The sequence below is a fragment of the Oryctolagus cuniculus genome, chromosome X, assembly GCF_964237555.1.
Source record: "Oryctolagus cuniculus chromosome X, mOryCun1.1, whole genome shotgun sequence".
In the NCBI taxonomy this organism is placed as follows: domain Eukaryota; kingdom Metazoa; phylum Chordata; class Mammalia; order Lagomorpha; family Leporidae; genus Oryctolagus; species Oryctolagus cuniculus.
In genome coordinates, this window is record NC_091453.1 from 60,853,130 (window position 1) to 60,875,289 (window position 22,160).

Sequence of the window (22,160 nt, forward strand, 5' to 3'; positions counted from 1 at the left end):
TTGGCTGAATCAAATCAAGTCAGCCAACCAACAAACCTGGCCTTTAAGTGAATCTACCAATATTCTCCTAGATGATCAGGATGATATTGAACACAAGATAATATATATTGTCTTGGGTAGAAACCTAAATTCAAAATAATCTAAAAACTAGTCTTTAAAAAAAAAAAACTGTTCTCAAATTTACCTAGTTCTCATGTCATGCTGTGGAAATAAAAACCCACACTATTTCGAAGTAATTTATATTATATTTTTAAATATTATCTTCCAAATGGATATTTGCCTTGGGAACAGATTTTTTAATTCTTGAATAATTTGTGTCTGTTAAGCTAAAGTGTGTACGGAGCTAGAAAAAGCAAGGATAACATAACTTCTCTTCCAGTATCTTCCAGGAAATGACCTGAATGTGGAAGGGGGAAAAAAAGCCAAATAGAATAAGCAGCGAAGCTGATAAGGCTCTAAGAAGCTAAAAGCAAGATTTGTTAAAGGTGAGCTATAATGCAGAAAATCTGCTAGCAGAAAATTGAAAGTTGATTGTAGATACAACACAGGTTACTAGCCTACCTTGAAAAGACAACTCTGGAAAATTGAATATTGCATGAAGTAGCTGATGTAAAGAAAGAAGCAAATAAAAACAAGCTTTGAGAATTAAAAACACTTTTAGAGATATAGTTATATACAATAAGAGAACCTGTGGCTTGATCAAATTTTAACAGGTCCTCTGGCTGCCTTCAAATGTTCACAGCACTGTATTAGTATTACCACTGAGGACAATGTCATCATTGAAGATGATTTTTACTATGCACACATATGGTAAAATTTCTTTGCCATATATAAACTTATAGAAAAGCATGTGTAAAGCAAAATAGTCATTTATAACAATAAACAATAATTGAATATCAAAATGAATGCGTGAACCTAAATTCAAGGAAAAAAACTTACTAGAACGCTGAAAAGTTACAAGTCTTAATTTAATCATTCTAAATAATTACTACATTCATCAGAGGTTTCAAGTAAGTGATTTTTTTCAATACACCTGGACTGTCCTCAAGATCTAATTCATAAGTTTGAGAAAAACTGTATCACTAGTCATTTAATTTTTTAAAAGTTATTTACTTTTTATTTGAAGGATGGAGATAAAGACAGAAAAATATCTCCTACCCACTTGGTAACTCTTCAAATGTGCTCAACAGTTAGGACTGGCCAAGGCCAAAGCCAGGATCTGTGGGGAGCAACTGGGAGCAACTCGGACTAGACTAAGTTACTGGAATTAAGACTTATTCTATGCATCTGCTCTCCCACAATATGGCGCTGGGAGAGGAGAAAACAGCTTCTACACAGCTGCCTCCAGCTCAACCAATAAACAGCAGGACCTGCTCCTGATTGGAGGAGAGCAGCGTACTCGGCGTGTGGGTAGCAGAGTTGGGATTGGTGGAAGAGGACTATAAAGGAGGAGAGAGACAACATGCACCAGGAACATCTATCCGAATAACACCTGAGCAGCCCCCGAGAGAGCCGGCCGGCGGTATGCCGCTCCCCTGCGGAAGTGGGGAAAGTGGCAGGGGGAACCGCCCTTCCACGGAGGTGGAAGGGTAGGTAGCCAACCCGGGAAGAACCAGCAGCGTGTGGGCAGCTGAGTTAGGATTGGCGGAGGAGGACTATAAAGGAGGAGAGAGACGGCATGCACCAGGAACATCTAAGGGGAACATCTGAAGGAACACCTGAGCAGCCCCCGAGAGAGCCGGCCGGCGGTGTGCCACTCCCCTGCGGAAGTGGGGAATGTGGCAGGGGGAACCGCCCTTCCACGGAGGTGGAAGGGACAGTAGCCAACCCGGGAAGAACCAGCAGCAAACCCGGGGAGGGCCGAGCAGACAAAAGAACAGCGCAGGGTCCTGTGTCGTTCCTCCACGAAGACGGGGAGCGACAAGGATCTAGGAGCCAGGAGCTAAATTTGGGTCTCTTTAATGGGTAGCAGGGATCCAATAACGTGAGCAATAGCCTGCCACCTCCAAGGGTGCACTTTGGCAAGAATCTGGAGTCAACAGGGACTCCAACTCAGGCACTCTGATACGCGATACAAACACCCCAAGGGGTGATTTAAAAACTGCAAAAAGAAGGGCATTCATTTAATCTTTAAAAGCAAAAAATAGTCCCATAGATAAAGTTTTAAACTTGAGTTAGAAAGTATATCACACATACAATATTTCAAATCATCAGGAAAAAGCTAATCAATGCTTTCAAATACATTTGATTTATTTTTAAGATATGTTCTTAGCAGATTGTATGCAATTTTTATTTTAAACAGAATCCAGAATTTGACACCAACATTTCCTTAAATAGTAGTTGACTATTCGCTGTTTGCTAGCTAGAAAGAGAGAGAGAAAAGATATTATGCCTACAATATAAAAAGTTTGCAATTGTAGGGAAGGCTCATAACACCTTCCCACCCTGAGAAAGAGCAGGCTATGCCTCTAGCATAGGCCACTCCCTGCCAAGGAGAATCTGCTGGGGAAGGAGAAGCTAAGCCAAATAAAGCTGCCAATTGTGACTTAGAGTTGATAGCTTTACCGCACACCCATGAACCAACTGTGCTTAATTTAAAACACTGTGCACTCTGGCCAGGTGATGTGGATTACAGACCAACTGGCCACCATTAGTCCCTCCCACAAGAATAAATCTACATCGCTTCCAAGTGGACTTTCAGGTGGTTTCTTTGAAGTTAATGAATGATATACATGAAGCCTCTTGGATTTGGGGCTCCCATAGCATAACAGCAATTTATAATGCTAGGTAGCTAAATGAAACAAAATCGCTATTACAGGAAGAATGTGGGGAGCTACAGGAAGCTACAGATGAGCTGAGTTTTGGAGGACAAGTAGGTGTTACCAAAATAAAAAGTAAATAAAAGGTCAGAATTAATTCTGGTCAAAGTGATTAACTCATAGACCAGGCATTTCACTGTCCAAAAACTTCCCAAAACTCGTTTTTGTTGGAGTATTGTGTGCTCATGAAGGAGATGACGTAAAGTCATGGACCATGCTAAGTAGCTTGAACTCAGAGGCTCTGATGAAACATTGAAGAATAAACAGTAGAATGAAAATGTCAGTTTACATTGTAACAACGTTATTCCAGTAACTATTGCAAGGTTCGCTGATGCCGGCTAAAGGAAGAGTGAAGTGGAATGTATACCTGGGAAAGACTAAAGAGCTAGGAAACACTGAGTGTGTTACAGCAGGATTGAGGCAGGATGTGATCACAGCCCAAATATGACAGCAACACTAGAACTGCAAAGAAGAAACACATTTAAAAAGTGGGTAGGAGGGGAAATTGAAAATATTCAACTGGAATATCATCAGCACATTTAGCTATGGAATTTTCTTTTAGAAGTACTTTGCAGATGAGGAACAGGAGCAGAAAAGGCAGACACTGGATTGATCTAGGGCTAGAAATTTTTTTGAAGGTAGTGCTTAGAAAATAAAGGATACCAAGCCATGTGGAAGTGCTGATGCGAAAATAAGTGACTTAATTTAAAGTACAAATATCCACTAATACATTGAAGGGCATTTGGATAGGTTCTACTTTGGGGAGGTGGAAGTCTTTTGGGGTGATAGAACTAGTCTGTATCCTGATCATGATGGGGGTTACACCCAAGTATGTATGCATCAAAACGCACAGACCTCTGCTAAAAAGTCAGTGAATTTCACTGTTTGTAATTATTAAATGCATAGGAAATCCGTAACACAGCTATTGAGAAGATGATTCATGTAAGAAATAAATACGTGAAGCTAAACTTTATCTTATATACTAGCAAATATTCAATACCAAAGTAAAAATTGCCATCTTTCAAATGGATGACTCTTCAGTATTTATTCACTTGTAGCTCACAACAAATAAATACAACTTTGGCATGTATGTAAGTCTCCTCTCATCCATGGTTATCCAGAGTCAACCATGGTCTGAAAATGTTACATGGAAAATTCCAGAAATAAATGGTTCATAAATTTTAAAATGTGCACCGTTTTAAGTAGTGTGATAAATCTCACGTTGTTCTACTTATTCCAATTTGGGATGTGGAACACCACTTTTTACAGGCTACCCACATTATATATGAAACTCGCCTATGAGTCACTGCGTAACCACCTCTGTAATTAGGTCATATGTTGCAATATCACAGTGCTTGTTTTCAAGTAACCATTATTTCACTTGAACTTTAGCCCCCATGTGGGAGACCAGAAGAAAGCACCTGGCTCCAGGCTTCGAATCAGTGCAGCTCCGACCATTGCAGCAACCTGGGGAGTGAACCAATGGAAGGAAGACCTCTCTGTCTCTCCCTCTCACTGTCTGTAACTACCTCTCAAATAAATAAAATCTTTAAAAAAAAAGAATTATGCAAGCTTGCATAGCATTCTATAACTTTAACAGATGTTGAACAAATGATACCATATACTAATTAAATTTTCATATTAAAATGTGTTATTTTAACATTTCATATTAAAATGTTATGCATGTTAGCATTCCTCCATGTTTTGTATGAATTCTTTCCCATTGATATGGTTAAATAAGTAAGCAACTGAAAAACACTCAGTATTCCTCCTCATTTTAAATTTGCAGAACATAGTTAATTAGCTATGCTAATAGGCTATAAAGCCCCCAACTCAAACTTGCTCAGAGGAGTAAAGATCCCAATGAAGATTCATTATAAGGCAAGCCATATCAGTTTTCCAACTCTCTTTTGTAGTCACTCCATAAAACAATATTTTCCTATAATTTTTATCAATTTAAAAAAATACAGGCAACTTGAAAATATGATAAATGTAGATTTCTGTAAGCTATACATTTTAAATAATAAAATAAAGGTGGGGCCAGCAATGTAGCACAGTGGGTTAAGCTGTCCTCTGTGATGCTGGCACCCCATATGGGTGCTGGTTTGAGTCCCAGCTGCTCCACTTCTGTTCCAGCTCCCTGCTAATGGCCTGGAAAAGCACTGCAAGATGGCCCAAATGCTTAGGCTCCTGCTACCCATATGGGAGACCCAGATGAAGCTGATGGCTCCTGGCTATAGCAGCCATTTGGAGAATAAACCAGTGGATGGAAGATCTTTCCCTGTCTCTCCCTCTCTGTAACTATGCCTTTCAAATAATTAAAAAAATAAATAAATAAATAAAGGTAACATATTGGGTAAAGCCACCACCTGTAGTGCCAGGTGAGAGTCCTGGCTGCTCCACTTCCGATCCAGCTCTCTGCTATGACCTGGGAAAGCACTAGAGAATGGCGCAAATGCATGGACCCCTGTACACGTGTGGGAGACTTGGAGGAGGCTCAAGGCTCCTGGTTCTGGATCAAAGCAGCTCTGGCCTTTGCGGCCATTTGGGGAGTGAACCAGAAGACAGAAAATCTCTGTTACTCTGCCTCTGCCTCTCTGCCTCACCATTCAGATAAATAAATAAATCTTTAAAAAACAAAAAGGTAACATATTTAAAAGCCAAATAGAAGATTTTAAAATGTTTAAACCCATATTAATATATATTATATTGTTTATCAAAGGCTATACTTTAACTAGATTTTTAAAATATCAGAATTTCACTGAACATTTACATTCAATATCAGTAGAGAGAAACCATGGTAGGAATGTAGGTAACTTACAGTACCACTTTTTCTGGATAAACAAAATCTACTGGAAGAAATTTGAAAAAAAAAAAAAATGCTGTAAAGAGTTGAAAAGCTTGCATAGGATTTTGTATTAATGGAAAGCTGATGTGAACAGAATCCTATGGTTTAACCCACCTTCTAAAAGCTGTATAACTGTATTTGTAAAATGTATCTGATCTGAAAGATTAGTCACAACATTCAATTCAACAAATTTCTATAGGTCATAGCCAGAAAATTTTGTACCAGCAAAAGAGAGCCTAGAGCAGGAATTCTGAATTAATTTTCCATGGGTGTGTTATAGCTAAGACAAACCTTAAAACTCAAAGGATTATCACAAATACTTTAGGGAACCAAAGGATGCAAATATTATTAATGTTCATGCTAGTCTTACTACTACTGGAAAGACACAATCATTTTAAACAAAACGAATCCAAGCAACTATTAACAAAAGGAATCACAATGGATTCTCTAAAAGACCGGAACTGCAGCCAAACACCATACCTAGGGTCCCATTAAAAAAAACCTGGACCTGTAAGCTGGGATAAGTATGCATTTCCCTGGATTACTTTTTTTTTTTTGGCCTTAAATAAAGGTAACAGGAAGCTCCAAGTTATTAAACAAAAACATCCTGAACACACATTACACTTTTATAAAATGACATTACCAAATGTAAAATTCAAGTTAGAAGTGTATTTCTGCTATCCTTCACCGCAGCTTTAAAGAGGTCAAAATAGTAATTGTAAAGCAAGCAGGTTAATTTAAAATGATTTTACTGGAGAGCTTCAGGAATATCTATAAATAAATATAACCATTTGTCATACATATTTAATATTAGTATTTTCCAATTCGGTAGAAACAGACATTCAGGAAACAGTTTAATTAGAGAGCAGGAAAAGCTGTCCAGCTATACTGACTAGAATCCCTAATGGTGGTAAACGCTGCTTTCCCAGGGCAGCACGTATATGTGAGAACTGTTCTAGCAACTCATCAAAGCACATACATGGCTTTAATTGTGTCTGGGCACTGCCAGTGGGTCCACCTTGCTCCTTTTTACAACTACCGTATTTATCATTTACATGTGCCACCAGTAAAATAAAATGTTTATACACTTTGAAGCAGTCAACATGGATGTTCCTTTAAAATCAAAACAAAGCAAACAATCACACAAATACATACAAACTTATTTGCATTCTGGAAAGCCCAAAAGAGTTCATGTCCAGGAACAAAAGTTTACTATATCAGCCCCCCCAAGATCAAAACATCTTGGGTGGTATGGTTAAAAAATAAAAATTTGGGGGCTGGTGTTGTGCCACAGAGAGTTAAGCTACCACCTATGATGCTGGCACAGCTAACACGTATAATGTCTGGAACAGCCCCAGCCATTTGGTGAGGGAGCCAAGAGCCTCATCCAGATCTCCCACGTGGGTGGATGGGAGCCAAACACTTGGGCCATCTGTTGCTGTTGTTCCAAGGCCATGTGCAGGGAGAGGGATAAAAAGTGGAGCAGCTGGGACATGAACCAACTCCCATATGGGATGCCATGGTTGCAGGCAGTAGCTTTACCTACTACATCACACCAAACCCTGAAATGTGTATTATTAATATGGAATGTGGTATAATGCAATGCCATGTACTAAGAAGTCTATTGAAATATTATTCCAGTTCATTTTTAAAATGTGTTTATTTCTTTATTTATTTAAGGAGGAGAGACAGAGCACCCTCCCATTCAGTGGTTCACTCCCCAAATGCCTGAAATAGTTGGGGCTGGGCCATGGCTCTCCAAGTTTCCCATGTGGGTGGGCAGGAACCCAACTGCTTGAATCATCTCTACTACCTCCCAGGGTCTGCACTGACAGGAAGCTGGAGTCCAGAGCTGCAACTGGGAATCAAACCCAAGTACTCTGCTAAGAGAAGCAAGCATATTAACCACTAGGTTAAATGTCTGCTCACCTTTTTATAATATAACATTTGTAACCCAATAATCTTCAGTACCTTGGGTATTCTGGGGTGCCTCTTTTTAAAATATATATTCTTTCAGAGAATATATATTATCAAGGGCTAAATTAACCATATATAAAACCTTTCCATTTTTCCATTCATTTATTCATTCTCATTTGCATATGCATTCTTCACTACCATTTCCTTCCCCTCATGTGGATTCCTGTGTTTGATATGGAACTTTTGTTTGTGTATAGTATTTTTATGAAAAATTCCTTTTAGTTTATGTTATTCAATTCTGTTCATTTTAAAGTTTATTTTAAATTCACCAAAGGTCAAGAGGATCATTAAAGTGTTTTACAAAATAAAATAGAAATAAATTTAATTTCAGAAGCACATTCATATCCTTCCTTTATGTATATACATAATCTATTTGATATCTTGGCCCCAAATCCCCAAATCATTTGGATCCCTCCATTTTGCCATTAATGTCAAGATAACCACACACACAAAACTCTTTCACTGAGGATACAATTGTATGATAGTATAATTTTTATATATTTTTCACCTAATTTTATCATAGTAGGGTTTTTCTCTGGATTAGATTCTTTCTGACTGGGGCTTTACCTACCATATACAACATTGTTTCTGTGACAAAATGCCTTCCAAATTGCAAACCAATGAATGCTTGGGAATGTACCTTGTTGCAGATCTGGAGTTTGTATTTATTCGACAAAATGTGGCTAACTATTTTCCAAGCCCACTGGTGAATTTCATTCTATCATAAATGTTTCATCAGATGTGTCAATATAATAAGACATATCTTGCCTAGGGATTTAACTGTAACAAAAAAGGGCAGAAAATACCTTCCTAAATTACATTCTCCGAAGTGATGGGTATCATGGCATTAAGTCAGTATTCAATAAAAATCCGATTACTTATACACTTAGGGGCCCAGCATTTGATGGATAATTTTAATGCAACCACCAGGAACATTACTTTAAACAGCAACATTAACTTTTCTGTCATCTTTGTGGTTTGGGAATCAGTGATTCACACTGTTCCTTAGGGAGCCTTCATTTCAAACTATATTTCAGACAATGATTAATTAAGCCTCATCGCACCTTGAGACCTATTCTCTAAATTATGTGCAAAACACTTAAAGCGAAACCAAGAAAATTTAAGTAACTTTTTAAGGCCATAATGAAGTGCACGACTATTACAATAATCCAGACAAGCCTAACTAAATCCCACATCAAATATTACAGTGGCATTGTTGCTTCAATAGCCTGAAATTATCACAGTGCCAGACACATATGCCACACAGCATGGGAAGCTGAAGTAGTGAGAGATTTTGCTAGATTCTCTCTGGTATCAAGAACCAAAAAGTGGGAAAGTACGAGATCACTTTTAAAACACTGGAAAATGAAATATCTTTGATGCAAAACAATTTGGAAACCCATGCACTGAGGGGTCTTCAAAAAGTTTATGTAATTGCACAATATAAAACAAAAATTAGGCATAAATTTCAAAAACTTTTGTACCAAAATAAGCATATCTTTAATAATCCTCCACTATTATTCTCACATGTTCACCCCTTGTCATTTATTTCTGTGGTTAAAGAGCTGCTAATTAGAAAACAAAATATGTTTAAATCATGTGGGTGAAGCCACTGCTTGCAGTGCCAGGATACCATATGGGTGCTATTTGGAGTCCCGGCTGCTCCACTTCTGATCCAGCTCTCTGCTATAGCCTGGGAAAGCAGTAGAAGATAGCCCAAGTCCTTGTGGCCAACTGGAGAGTGAACCAGTGGATGGAAGACCTCTCTCTCTGCCTCTCCTTCTCTGTGTAACTCTGGCTTTCAAATAAATAAATCTTTAATAAATAAATAAATAAATCATATGGGTGACATATGCAGAATGGGCTGGTTGAGTATTGAGGAACTTTGTGAGTACTATGGCCCAGTTTTACTAGCAGCTGAGGTATACCCAGATGATAACCATTTCTAAAAGCAACAGCTGTGGATTTTCTGTCTCTAGATAAACATATGTTTCACTGTGGAAGGTTAACACATTCTGAGTATTAGCAGAGGGACCTCAGAATGCTGTATCTCCACAAATAAATTCTGCAAGATATGTTTCTATATGAAAACTACAAAATAAATGTCTTATTTGTGTGAACATCAGAAATTGTAAACCTTCTTCCACCAAAATAAAAGAATTTATCATTTTGGGGGGCTGGCATAGTGGCACAGCAGGTTAAGCCACCACCTGAGACATGGGCATCCCATGAGCCCTGGTTCAAGTCCAGGCTGCCCCACTTCCTTTCCAGCTCTCTGCTAAAGCACCTGGGCAGGTAGCAAAAGATGGCACAAGTACCTGGGCTTCTGCCACCCACTTGGGAGACCTGAATGGAGTTCCAGGCTCCTGGCTTCGGCCTGGCCCGTCCCAGCTGTTACAGTCATCTGGGGTGTGTACCAACAGATCCAACATTCATATTCATTCTCTCCCTCTCTCTTTCTCTCTCCCTTCCTGCTTCCTCTCCCTATCTCTGCAATTCAAATAAATAAAAATAAATCTTTAAGAAATGTATTATTTTTAAACAAAGCCACGAACAAAAAGTACTGAAGTAATACATTTTCTTGAACATGCACATATACCTAGATGTTGTTATTTTAGATCACTGTATTTACATGGTCTTAGCAATAAACAAATGGCATAGTCAAAATGGATTATTAAAAAGTATTTAATGAACTGTTTTCAGATATGGGAAGGAATAAGAGAAAGCAGTAAGGTGTAATAAAGTACCCCAGACCTGTCAACAACAGAAGTTCTTAACCCACTTAGCGCTGAAGGATGAAAGACAGGGCAAGGTACAGGGACCTCGGGACAATTACAGCCGTAGGGAAAGGCTTCCCAGGATCTATGGTCTTGGGTAGAAGAATGCAGCAACGGCCATCACATGGCTATTCTACTGAAAGGAGTGAATTAAGGGAATAAATAATCGCATTTCTCACTCTCAGCCTTTTTAATTCTCCTCCCTATGCTTCCCACTGGCTACCAAAAGCAAGCAAGAAAAGTAGTCAGGTCACTGTGGTCCACAAAGATAAGCATCTCAGGGCACAAAGAGGGAGATGGGAGAAGAGTATATCTGGGAGAAGCGAGTTGATTGAACACAGCCCATTCCTTTGTCCCCTGTGTCATTAAAATTTCCTTCCTTTCCCAAGTATTAGCTCTCTAACCAGAGAAGCAAAATGGAAAACAAGAAGGCAGTGACCAACTGAGAACAAAAGTAGAGAAAAGATTATACGAGGGACTTAAAATTCACACACACACACACACACACGCCTGTCCTTTATCTACTTGGATGAAAAACGGAATCTCAAACACAGGGAGCACATAAAGTCCAATTCAGTCACATTCCAACCTAGAATATAAAACACCATAGTTCTTTAGTAGGGCAAGGGGAGGAGGGGAGTGGCAGTCAATTAATATAACACATAGCCATTACCACTGTGGTATCTATAGCCAGCTAAAAAACTGATAATCATGGCGTCCTTTTCTATGATCAAGTTCATATTCAATTTCTCTTCTTCCAATATCTTGGCTAGATAGTCTCTTTACCTGAAAGAAGAATCTTAACTTACATTTCTGCATATCTGAGCCTTTGTTTGTCCTGATGCTTTTTATGGCTGAGCACAGCTTTCTATTAGCCAAGACTAGTACAACAAGAGAATACTAAGAGCTGTTCCTGAATTCTCTGGACTTCACACTGACTCACAATTGCTTCCACTGTATACCAGTAACCCTTTTTCACCCTGAGTAACTTGAATTGATTACTCTGGCCAGTACACTGACTTTCTCTGTAGCTTCCTCAAGAACATGATCAAGAGGAAGTCTCACCTTCCATCATAACGGAACCACAAATGTATTCTTGCACACTGGGATGTTTAAAGGCATTAGATCAAAAGCACAGGAATAAGAAACACACTCTTCTAGGGAGCTCTTAGGTGTAAACTGCAAACAGTACTCCTACTTCCATCTCTTGATTCCCTATACCCAGACATTTATACTACGGCAAAGAGGGTATCATATTTTGCTTACTATTTGAGCAATATTAAACATCTTATATGACAACATCCGTATATTGCAAGGTGTCATCCTCCAGCTGTTATTAACTGAAACTTTACCAAAATATTCCAGAGTTCAAGCAGAACAACTGTTCTTGGGTAGTGGAGTAAAGTTGCATAAAATCATTAAATTTCCCTTGCCTGTGCTGATTGCTTCATTCCCTTTTCCGTAAAATGTGTCTCTCATTTATAGATGAAGCTGTGTGCTGTACCACAACAAATGTAATGCATTCTGGGTACATAAGTTAAGTGGAAGTACTGGCCAGGAAAAACAAACCATATGCAGATTCTAGGTATCTTCTTTTGAAAACAAATTGCTTCCCCTTCTGGAAAAGATCCAATATAATCAATGTGACACCAGGCAGCTGGAACGCTCCCCCAGCATGTTATAGAAAATGAAGACTCAAACTTTGTCCTCTCTTACTAAAAGGTAATGTATTTAGCAGCTATCGTAGCCATATCACGAGCCTTAATCAGCTGAAATCCTGTTTCATAAAAATTTGCAGTCTCCATACTTTTTGCCATGACCACTTAGTCGATAAGCCCATTGTGTAATCACCGTGCCACAATTACACATTGTGTAATCACTACTAGCCATAAAATATATCATTCTATGTATCAGACAGCCTCTCACATTGAATGTCCTTTAGTGGGGCATAACATTTTTTAAAAGGTAAATCTCCTCCTCCTCAGTGCCCATTTTCAGAAGTTCATTCCCATGCCTTGCCTTAATTGTTGTCACCAATTTTCCAACTGCACTAAGTGCCCATCTAGCCAGCTAACTTTACCCATGAATTGCCATAGGGCCAAACCCAGATTATCTCTGTGTCTATGCACAATGGAATCTCCATCTACCTAGGATACACCCACACATCCCTAGTGCACCAACTGGAGTCATGACCAACCACGGAGTTATCCTTCTCCTCCATTTTCTGGGTGACCCCTGATTGGGGTCTCTAACGTAGTGGCCATCCACATACCACAGTATGTACTAGCATACTATGAAGACACAAACATTAAACCAGACTTATCTTTCTGTCCCCTTCAGTAGCTGTTCCTAGGGACCTCTCCTTGAAAACATAGATGTATGGGAAAGGAGAGAAAAGGAAATAAATACCAAGGCAGTCTGAACTGCTGGCTCAGCATGTACTTGTGCCTTCCAGTTCTGCTGAGGCTTTGTTTTGAATGTACCAGTTCATTTAAAAGTGGAAAGCTGCTGCACACATCCAATTTTATGGATCAGATAGCACCTAGTTCATAAATAGTAGTGTGGGATTGCACAGCCACTTGGGAATTCCACAATCAGGTGTTCAATCTTTCTGGGCATATCAAGGCAGAAACTCATTTTCAAATGGAGAATATCTGCTAATCAAAAAGGCATGCTCTTGCAACAGAGTAACTCCAGAGTGATCTAAGTTTTTCCCCCCTCTTTTAGTACTTGTCAGAGATTTCATATATCATTTCTGCCATACACCCACACATCCCTAGTTTCAGCTGCCTGTAAGTAGATATATACAATATTTTGTTCACTGTAGCTTTTTACTGTACTCTCTGGGACATCCATTCTTACCCACTGGAATTGGCTACTTTAGCAAAAGTGGGCCACATTATCAATTGAATAGCTTTGATATCTCCTATGCTGTAGCTACAAGCGATGGATTAAATATGTAAATTGCAATCAGAGGATTTTAAAGGCATAATACGCATTGAAAAAAGAAACAAAATTGATAATGTAATGCAATTTTCATAAATTAAAATTGTTCTCAGGGCAAGCATTCAGCATAATATTGAAATGCCTAAATTAAAGAGCTGGCTCTGCTCCCAATTCCAGCTTCCCACTAATTCACACCCAGGAAGGCAACATGTGATGGCTTAAGTGACTGGGTCTCTGCCATCCATGTGAGAGACCCGTATCAAGTTCTGGGCTCCTGGCTTAGCCTTGGCCCAGTTCTGGCTATTGCGGCCATTTGGGGAGTAAACCAGCAGATGAAAGACCTTTCTCTCTCTGCCTTTCAACTAAATAAATCTGGGGCCCAGCGCTGTGGTGCAGTGGGTTAGAGCCCCAGCCTGCAGCGCTGGCATCCCATATGGGCGATGGTTTGAGTTCCTGCTGCTCCTCTTCCAATCCAGCTCTCTACTATGGCCTGGGAAAGCAGTGGAAGATGGCCTGAGTCCTTGGGCCCCTGCACCCGTGTGGGAGACCTGAAAGAGGCTCCTGGCTCCTGGCTCCTGATCTGCTCAGCTCTGGCTGTTGTGGTCATTTGGGGAGTGAACATATCTAACAGGAGCTCAAACACAATGAAAAGCTATGGTTTTTTGTGTGTGGTTTTTTTTTTTTTGGGGGGGGGGTGCGCCAAATAAGACCAATAGTAACCTATGGTTCAGGAAAACTTAATTTTGATCTTACTAATTTCCACATGAGTCAACATTTATAATATCTGTTTCTAGGGCTTAACCCAATGTCTTGCATTAAGGGTGATATCTTTATTCAGACATTTTCACTAAACTTTCCAAAGTCACCCTTGGCTTGTCTCAGAAACCTCTTCACAAGATGATAATGAAGCCTTTAGAATTATTTTGGAGATTACTGCTTCAATGTAAAAGTATAACTAATGAGAAGAAATAGTCTAATGCTTAAAAATCCACTGACTCTTTTTAGCACTTGAATGAATTTGATGGTGAAACTACTTAATGTTATTTTTGATTTATCCATATTTATTAAAGGATAACTTTTTCATGAAATGAGCTTTCACCACTAATTTGCCAACAAATCAAAGCCTTCACTCTATATATTTACAAGCCAAAGTGTTCGTTATTAATTGCTTGAACTTGGTAGAATTTTAATTTTCAAAGGGACAAGCTGAATAATTTATTTCCTGAGTGGACAACTATGACAGTTTGATTGCCAAGTGGCATTTGGATCTGTAATCAAATATCTCAATTCTGTTTATATAGTCAGTGGAAACTAAGAGAAGTCACTTAGAATAACATGTATTTTCCTCTAGAGATAATACATCTTACCCTATTATATGCAGTTTGATATTTCCTATCATGGGTAGCATTCTCTTTGTGAGACCTGAACCATCAAGTAAGATACATGACTACACAAGGACTACCATACTGGAGAGATGACATACAGGCATAATGACCAACAGCTGCAGAGAAGGGCTGGCTTCCAACTATCCGTAACAAAATATCAGGCATATGAGCAATGTTATATTACACATTGATACCAACCCGTGGCTCAGCTGAATACCACTCTGTTAACTCAGTAGATATCACATGAAACAGAAAAGTGACCAAACCTATCCAGGCCTGATTCCTAACAAAGGGTCTCCTCAATCAAACTCAGGATCCTCTGAGCCCTCTTTTTGACTAAACCTCAGTCAACCTTGGCCTATAAAGACTGCAGACTCTCAGCACAGAGATCTGAACAAACACTAACATAGTTTCTAACAGTTCATGCCTGCTAAGTATTTTACTGTTGTTCCAGCCAACTCCTGAAGGTAAGTAAGGGCCCTGTCTCCTAGTTTCTATGAAAGGGTAAGAATCCCAGGATTTTCCCTCCTGTGTGTTTTCCTCATGCTTCTTCATGGTCCATGATGCCAGCTGAGGTTGTCAGTACAATGAAACCAAACTGGCGGGATGGAAGCAGATTATTCTGCCATTTTTCTAGATCTTTCAACTGCACGTCAAATCTGGGGCTGATCACTCCGCACTTGCTTAACCTGCCGGTGAGGTTCACCACGATCTTCCCAGCTCTGTGATCGTCAATGATTTCAAACTCACCAATGTAACCATGCTTCATCATCACAGTCAGAAACCTGACCATGACTTTGGAGCACGGCCTGATAAGAACCTGGCGCTTGCCTCTCTTCTCCGCATTGTTGATGCTCTTGAGAGCATCTGCCAGGACGTTCATGCGCACCATCGCAGCGGCTCGGGAAGATGGCGGAATTCCCCTTCTTCATTCTCTTATTATGCTTTTAAGATGCCCAGTCATATTTAAACAAACTGAATTTTGAGCTCAGTTCATGCTGGACTTCTTCCTATGACAATAGTTCTTGCCGATTAAAATCTGTTCTTACTGTTTTCTTACTTTTGGACAGTCTTCATTGTCAACATTCTGAGATACAATAAAATGACTATTGTTTTAAAAAGCCCTGATTTTCAGATTGATCTTCTATGCATAAATAGGTAACAAAGAGGTGGAAGAGGCACTCTGGTAAGAATGCTAGATATTTATTCAAAACATATTGTCTACATGGGACTACATCACTTGGTAGAATATAACTAAATGTATCTGGGTTTTACCTTTAAGGTGGGTACAGATAAATAATGGAAAGAAAAGCCAGCTAGGGGAGTCAGCATTGTGGCCAAGCAGGTTAAGCATCACTTGCAACACTGGCATTCCATACCAGGGTGAAATTAAGAGTCCTGGCTACTTTGCCTCCCATACAGCTGCCTGCTAATTGTGCCTGGGAAGGCAGCAGAATATGGCCCAAACACTTGGGGCCCGATCACCCATGTGTGAGACCAAGATAGAATTCCTGCTGCGTGGCTCCAGCCTAACGCAGATCTGACCATTGTGGCCATTTGGAAAGTGACCCAGTATATGGAAAATGATTTTCTGTCTCTCTCTCACTCTGCCTTTCAAAACTAAATCATTGGGGGGGGGGGGGGGAGGCCAGGCAGGTAAGGAGAAACCATATCACATTTATTAAAAACATGGATTTGGACAAATATACTAGCTCTGTTAATGACTAGCTAGTAGTTTTTCTAAAAAACTGTTTAATCATTCTGGCCTAAATTTTCTCATCAGTATAACAGTGATAATCCAATGAACCAATATGGTTCCTGTTAGGACTAAATGAATTTAGTAAAAAAAAAAAAAAAAAAAGCAATAAGCTATCATCATTTGTAAAGAATTTACATGGTAGCTATTTTATTGTCTAAATTCCTATAATGTCAGTGTGTTAATCACAAGGGAAAAAGACACCTCCTAATGTCAAAAAGGAAGAACATAAAGTCTGCTAAGCTATTTGAACTGACCAGCCTACCTACTTTCAGAACCCCTGTATTCTTTCACTTCTTATACTACACAGCATAGAAAGCTAAATATTTACTTTCCTGAGCTCACTAGTACCTAAAATCATCTATATAATCCAGTTTGGCTCAGAGAATACGAAAAGTCAATAATACCATTCCAGGAAAAACTTAGATTTTTAGTTTGTTTATTTATTTATTTATTTATTTATTTTTAGTTTATCTATCACTTCTTCCTCTTCCTCCTACCTCGAAAATGCCAATGATGACCAGAGATGATGCAGTCATCTTGCATTATCAAAATGGGAGCACAAATGCCAAGAATAACAGTATGAATAGAGAAAATATTCGCATCCTTGGGTATATCAATAAGGCATCATACTTACCTGGAATGACTAACCCCATGTCTCTTGCTTTAACACAAATAAAATCCATTGTTTAAAGCTGCATTTGTCAGATAGGTTATTCACTGCAGCTAACAGAAATGTTGCCAAAAGGCCAGAATTGTGGAGCACTCAGTTAAGCCACTGCTTGTGAAACCAGCATCCCATATGAAACTGCTACTCTGAGTCCCAACTGCTCCACTTCCAATCTAGCTTCCTGCTAATGCACCTGGGAAGGCAGCAGAAGGAAGTCCAGGTGCTTGGGTCTGTGCTAGGAAACAAGAAGGGAATTCCTAGCTCCAGGCTTCAGCCTAGTACAGACCTGCTACAGCCATCTGGGGGTGAACCAGTGGATGGAAGGTATCTCTCTCCTCTCACTGTCTGCCTTTCAAATAAATAAATAAACCATTTAAAAAAAAAAAAAAAGAATCTCGCTAATACAGAAGGAAGCTTAGTGGAAAAAACAATGTTTTCAGCTGTGAAAGAAACATTGTGAGCTACTTTCAGAGACAGGTAGCACTACAGGGACTTCGCAAGGAACAATATTAAAAAAAAGTGAAAAGTAAATACATACTTAACAGTCCCACAAATAAAAAATATTGAAAAATACTAAAAGCAATCTACAAAACTTGATTAATCAAAAGGAACAGTTACTTTTTATTTAATTTTGAAATTAGGTCATTTTAAATATATTTTGTTATTTTAACTTATTAAGGATGATGTATGAAATAAAAGCAGAACAAGGTATAGAAGCTGGTGTTATGGCACATCAGGCTAAGCTGGCTAAGCCTGCGACGCTGGCATCCCATGAGTGCCAATTTGAGTCCTGGCAGTGCCACTTCTGATCTAGTTCCTTGCTAATGAGCCTAGGAAAACAGAAGATGGACTATGTACTTGGGCTCCTGCAACCCATGAGGGAGACCCAGGTGGAGTTTCTGGTTCCTGGCTTCAGCCCAGGCCACCTTGGCCATTTGGGGAGTGACCAGCAAATAGATAATCTTTCCTTCTCTGTCTCTCCCTCTCAAACTCTACTTTTCAAATAAATCTTGAAACACACACACACAGGTCATCAAAGCTCTTGCTAAAGTTTTATCTGAAAGATGGGAGAACCCATTTAATTTCTCCAAAGTTATAACTTACTTCAGTAGAAATGGATTTCTTACTATTGGAGAAAAAATATATATTATCCTTCAAGTTTCAAAAATACAACCAAATAGGCAGAGGGTTAGCCTACTTATTGAGCAGTCTCAGGTAAGAGTACCTGGGTTTGATGCCCAGTTCCAGCTCTTAATTCCAGCTTCCTATTGGTGCGGACCTCTGGAGACCGCAGTGATGACTCAAGTGGTTGAGACTCTGCTACCAACATGAGACCTAGATTCAATTCCTGGCTCCAACCTTCAGTCCTGGTCCAACCCCAGCCACTGCAAGCAGTTGGGTAGTGAGAAAAAGACGAAATCTCTGTCTCACTACTGCCTAGATAAATATAAGTAGATAACAAAAGGAACACAATTCTAGGAGTCCATGGCCTCCTATATAAAACCGAGGCATTACACAAAACTTGACAGTCTGCTTTTACCTGTTCTTCCCCACAAGCACACAAATAAAAACTTTGTGCTTCAGAAGACTGAGGGTACTATATCATATTTTAATAAATGAGTGATCTCCTTTAAAGTATTGTTATTAAATAACAAAAGCATTTTACTCAACAGTAAAGATTACATATTTATAAATATTACTGAGTACAAATTTTCTTGTTTCTCTGAATCTAAAACAATCACATATTGTGAACATATAATCAGCTTATACAATATATCTACCATTTTCTAATTTTTAACACAAGCTTAAAATATGAAATGATCTCTTATAATAGAAGACTCATTCAGCTAACTGAAATGACAGCCTACATTTCAGAGCTAAGACAGAATAGTTTAGATATACAACAAAGACTAATGGGGCCAGTGTTGTGACACAGAGGGTTAAACTGCTGCCTGTGAAGCCAGCATCTCATATGGAGGCCAGTTCAAGTCCTGACTGCTCCACTGTGGATTCAGCTCGCTGCTAATGCACTTGGGAACACACTGGAAGATGGCCCAGGTGCTTGGATCCCTGCCTCCCATGTGGCAGACCTGGAGGGAGGTCCAGGCTCCTAGCTTCAGGCTAGCCCAGCTCTGACTATTATGGCCATTTGAGGAATGAACCAGCAGATAGAAGATCTCTCTCTCTCTTTCCCTCTCTAATTCTGCATTTCAAATAAATAATTTTTGATGCATAACAACCACTGTTGTGTTATGATTACCTGTGGTATTCAGTAAACATTCTGTGCAAGTTTGTAGCCTAGGAGATAAGATACGCTCTACATCCTAGGTTTGTAATAGGTTATACCATACCCATTTGTGTACATACATTCTATGATGTCAATATACAAGAATAAACTTACTTAACAATGCATTTCTGAGAGTGTATCCCCATAATTAAGTGATGCATGCCTCTCATACCAAATAGAAAAGGAGTGGCCATATTTATTTGAGAAAATAGATACAATTTCAAAAGCTGTGAAAAGACAAAGCACATTACATATAAAATTCACAAGGAATATATAACAAAGATAGAGATCAATGCACAAAACATCGGAGCATCCAAATATATAAAACAATGACAAAATTAAAGGTATAATAGACAAAGCACAATACGAGTAGATGATTTCAGTAAGCAACTTTCAATAATGGATACAACTACTAGACAGAAGGTGAATAAGGGAACAGAGGACTTGAACAATGCTATACACCAAATGAGTCTACGGATATATACAGAACATTTGTGGAAAATAGTAACAAAAGACATTCTTCAAGTAGAAATGTAATATTTTCCAGGACAGATCCCATGTTAGGCCACAGAACAAATCTTAGCAAATTTAAGAAGATTGAAATTATATAATTATCTTTTGCAGTCGCAATGAAAGGAAACTAGCCACCAGTAGCAGAAAGAAGAAAATATAAAGATATGTGGAAATTAAACAACACACTCCTAAAGTATCAATGGTTCAAAGAAAATTAAAAAGAAAATCTTATATCTTGAGAAAAACAAACATAAAAAACACAACACATCAAACAGAAAGAATGCAACAAAAGCAGGATGTTAACAACATTAAATGGCTACATCAAAAAGAAGAATGCTTTCAAATGAAAAAAAAATCTAACTTTGCACTTCATGCAGATAGAAAAAAAGAAAATTCTAACCCCAAAGTTAGCAGAAAGAAAATAAATATTAGGGTAGGAATGCATCCAATTGAGAATAGAAAAACAAATAGAAAAAAATAAATCAATGAAACTAAGGAGTGATGTTCTGAAAACATAAATCAAAAAAACATTAAGTGGTCTAAGAAAAACAAAAGGAAAATAAAATCAGAAATAAGGAAGAGTCATTACAACTAATGTCAAAGAAACAAAAAGGATTAGAAGAGAAAACTTTGAATAAATTATGCCAACAAAGCAGATAACTTAGAATAGATTAATTCCTAGAAACATTCTACTCACTCAAGACTGAATTATGAAGAAACAGAAAACTTGAACACAGCCATAGCTAAAAAGGATATTGATCAGTAATCAAAAACCTCCCAACAAAAGTCCAGAAATGGATTGGTTCACTGGAGAATTCTAGCAAACCATTAAAGTCATAATTTCTCAAACTCTTCCCAAAAACTGAAGACAAGGAAATACTTCTAAATTTATTTCCTCAGACAATTATTTCCTTCATACAAGGGCAGGTAAAAAACAAAATTGTACTAGAAACCAAAAATATGAAAATGTGTATGTGTGTGTGTGTGTGCGTGTGTATACACAAACATTCAATATAATACTGGAAAATCACTTCAATAGCATATTAAAATGCTATATACCATCACCAAGTGGGATTTTATTCACTTATTCTTGGGACACAAGGATGGTTCAACTTACAAAAATCAATCAGTGTAATAGACTACATACACTGACAGAGTGAAGGACAAAATTCACATAACATCACTAGATATAAATAGGCCTGACAAAACTCCGCATCCTTTCATGATAAAATCATGCAACCAACTAGAACTAGAAAGATATCACATAAACATAATAAAAAGTAAATACAAAAGAACATTACTAACATACACATGAGAAACTGAAAGCTTTTCTTGTAAAATGAGGAACAATGCCCACTCTTGCCACTCCTATTCAACACAGTATGGGAAGACCAACACACAAAAATTAGGCAAAAATAGTAATAATAATAATAATTAAAAAGTATCAAAACTGGAAAGAAACATGTTTGCAGATGACATTTTCTATATTTAGAAAACACTAAATGTTCTATGCAAAAAAGTTAAAGCAAATAAATTCAAAGTTTTCAGATACAAAATCAACAAAGAAAATCAATCCAGTGTTTCCATATATTAACAATAAATGATCCACAAAAGAAATTTTAAAAAGCAGCCCCATTTGTTAACATCAAAAGAAACAAAAGTCTTAATAGTGTTGTTAGCCAAAAGGCAAAAGATTTAAATGATGAAAACTACAAAAGGTTACTAAAAAGAAATTAAAGACATAATATATCCTATATTCACAAACTAGAAAATCTCACAGTTAAAATGCCCATAAGATCCAGAGTGATCTACAAACCCAATGCAACCTCTATTAAAATTCCAAAGGTAATTTTTTACAAAAATAGAAGTCTTAAAACTCATAGAGGGCCAGCACTGTGGCATAGCGGGTTAAGCCGCTGCCCAAATGGGTCCTGGCTGCTCCACTTCTGATCCAGCTCTCTGCTATGGCCTGGGAAAGCAGTAGAAGATGGCCCAAGTCCTTGGATCCCTGCACCCACGTGGGAGACCCAGAAGAATCTCCAGGCTTCTGATGGGCGTAGCTCCGGCCCTTGCGGCCATTTGGGGAGTGAATCAGCAGATGGAAGTCTCCCTTCAAAGGGAAGCTCAGAACCAGATGACTTCATTGCTAAATTCTAACGAACATTTAAAGAACACCTATTAC

At 38.5% G+C, this 22,160-nt stretch overlaps 1 protein-coding gene across 1 annotated transcript; it reads right to left on the reverse strand.

Annotated features, from left to right (window-relative positions):
• Positions 1–15,248: 15,248 nt before the first annotated feature.
• Positions 15,249–15,659, reverse strand: LOC127484896 (small ribosomal subunit protein uS8-like). Its single transcript, XM_051827404.2, has one exon. It carries the CDS (start codon positions 15,642–15,644, stop codon positions 15,294–15,296), a length of 351 nt encoding a protein of 116 aa, XP_051683364.2. The 5' UTR covers positions 15,645–15,659; the 3' UTR covers positions 15,249–15,293.
• Between the last annotated feature and the right edge of the window lie 6,501 nt (positions 15,660–22,160).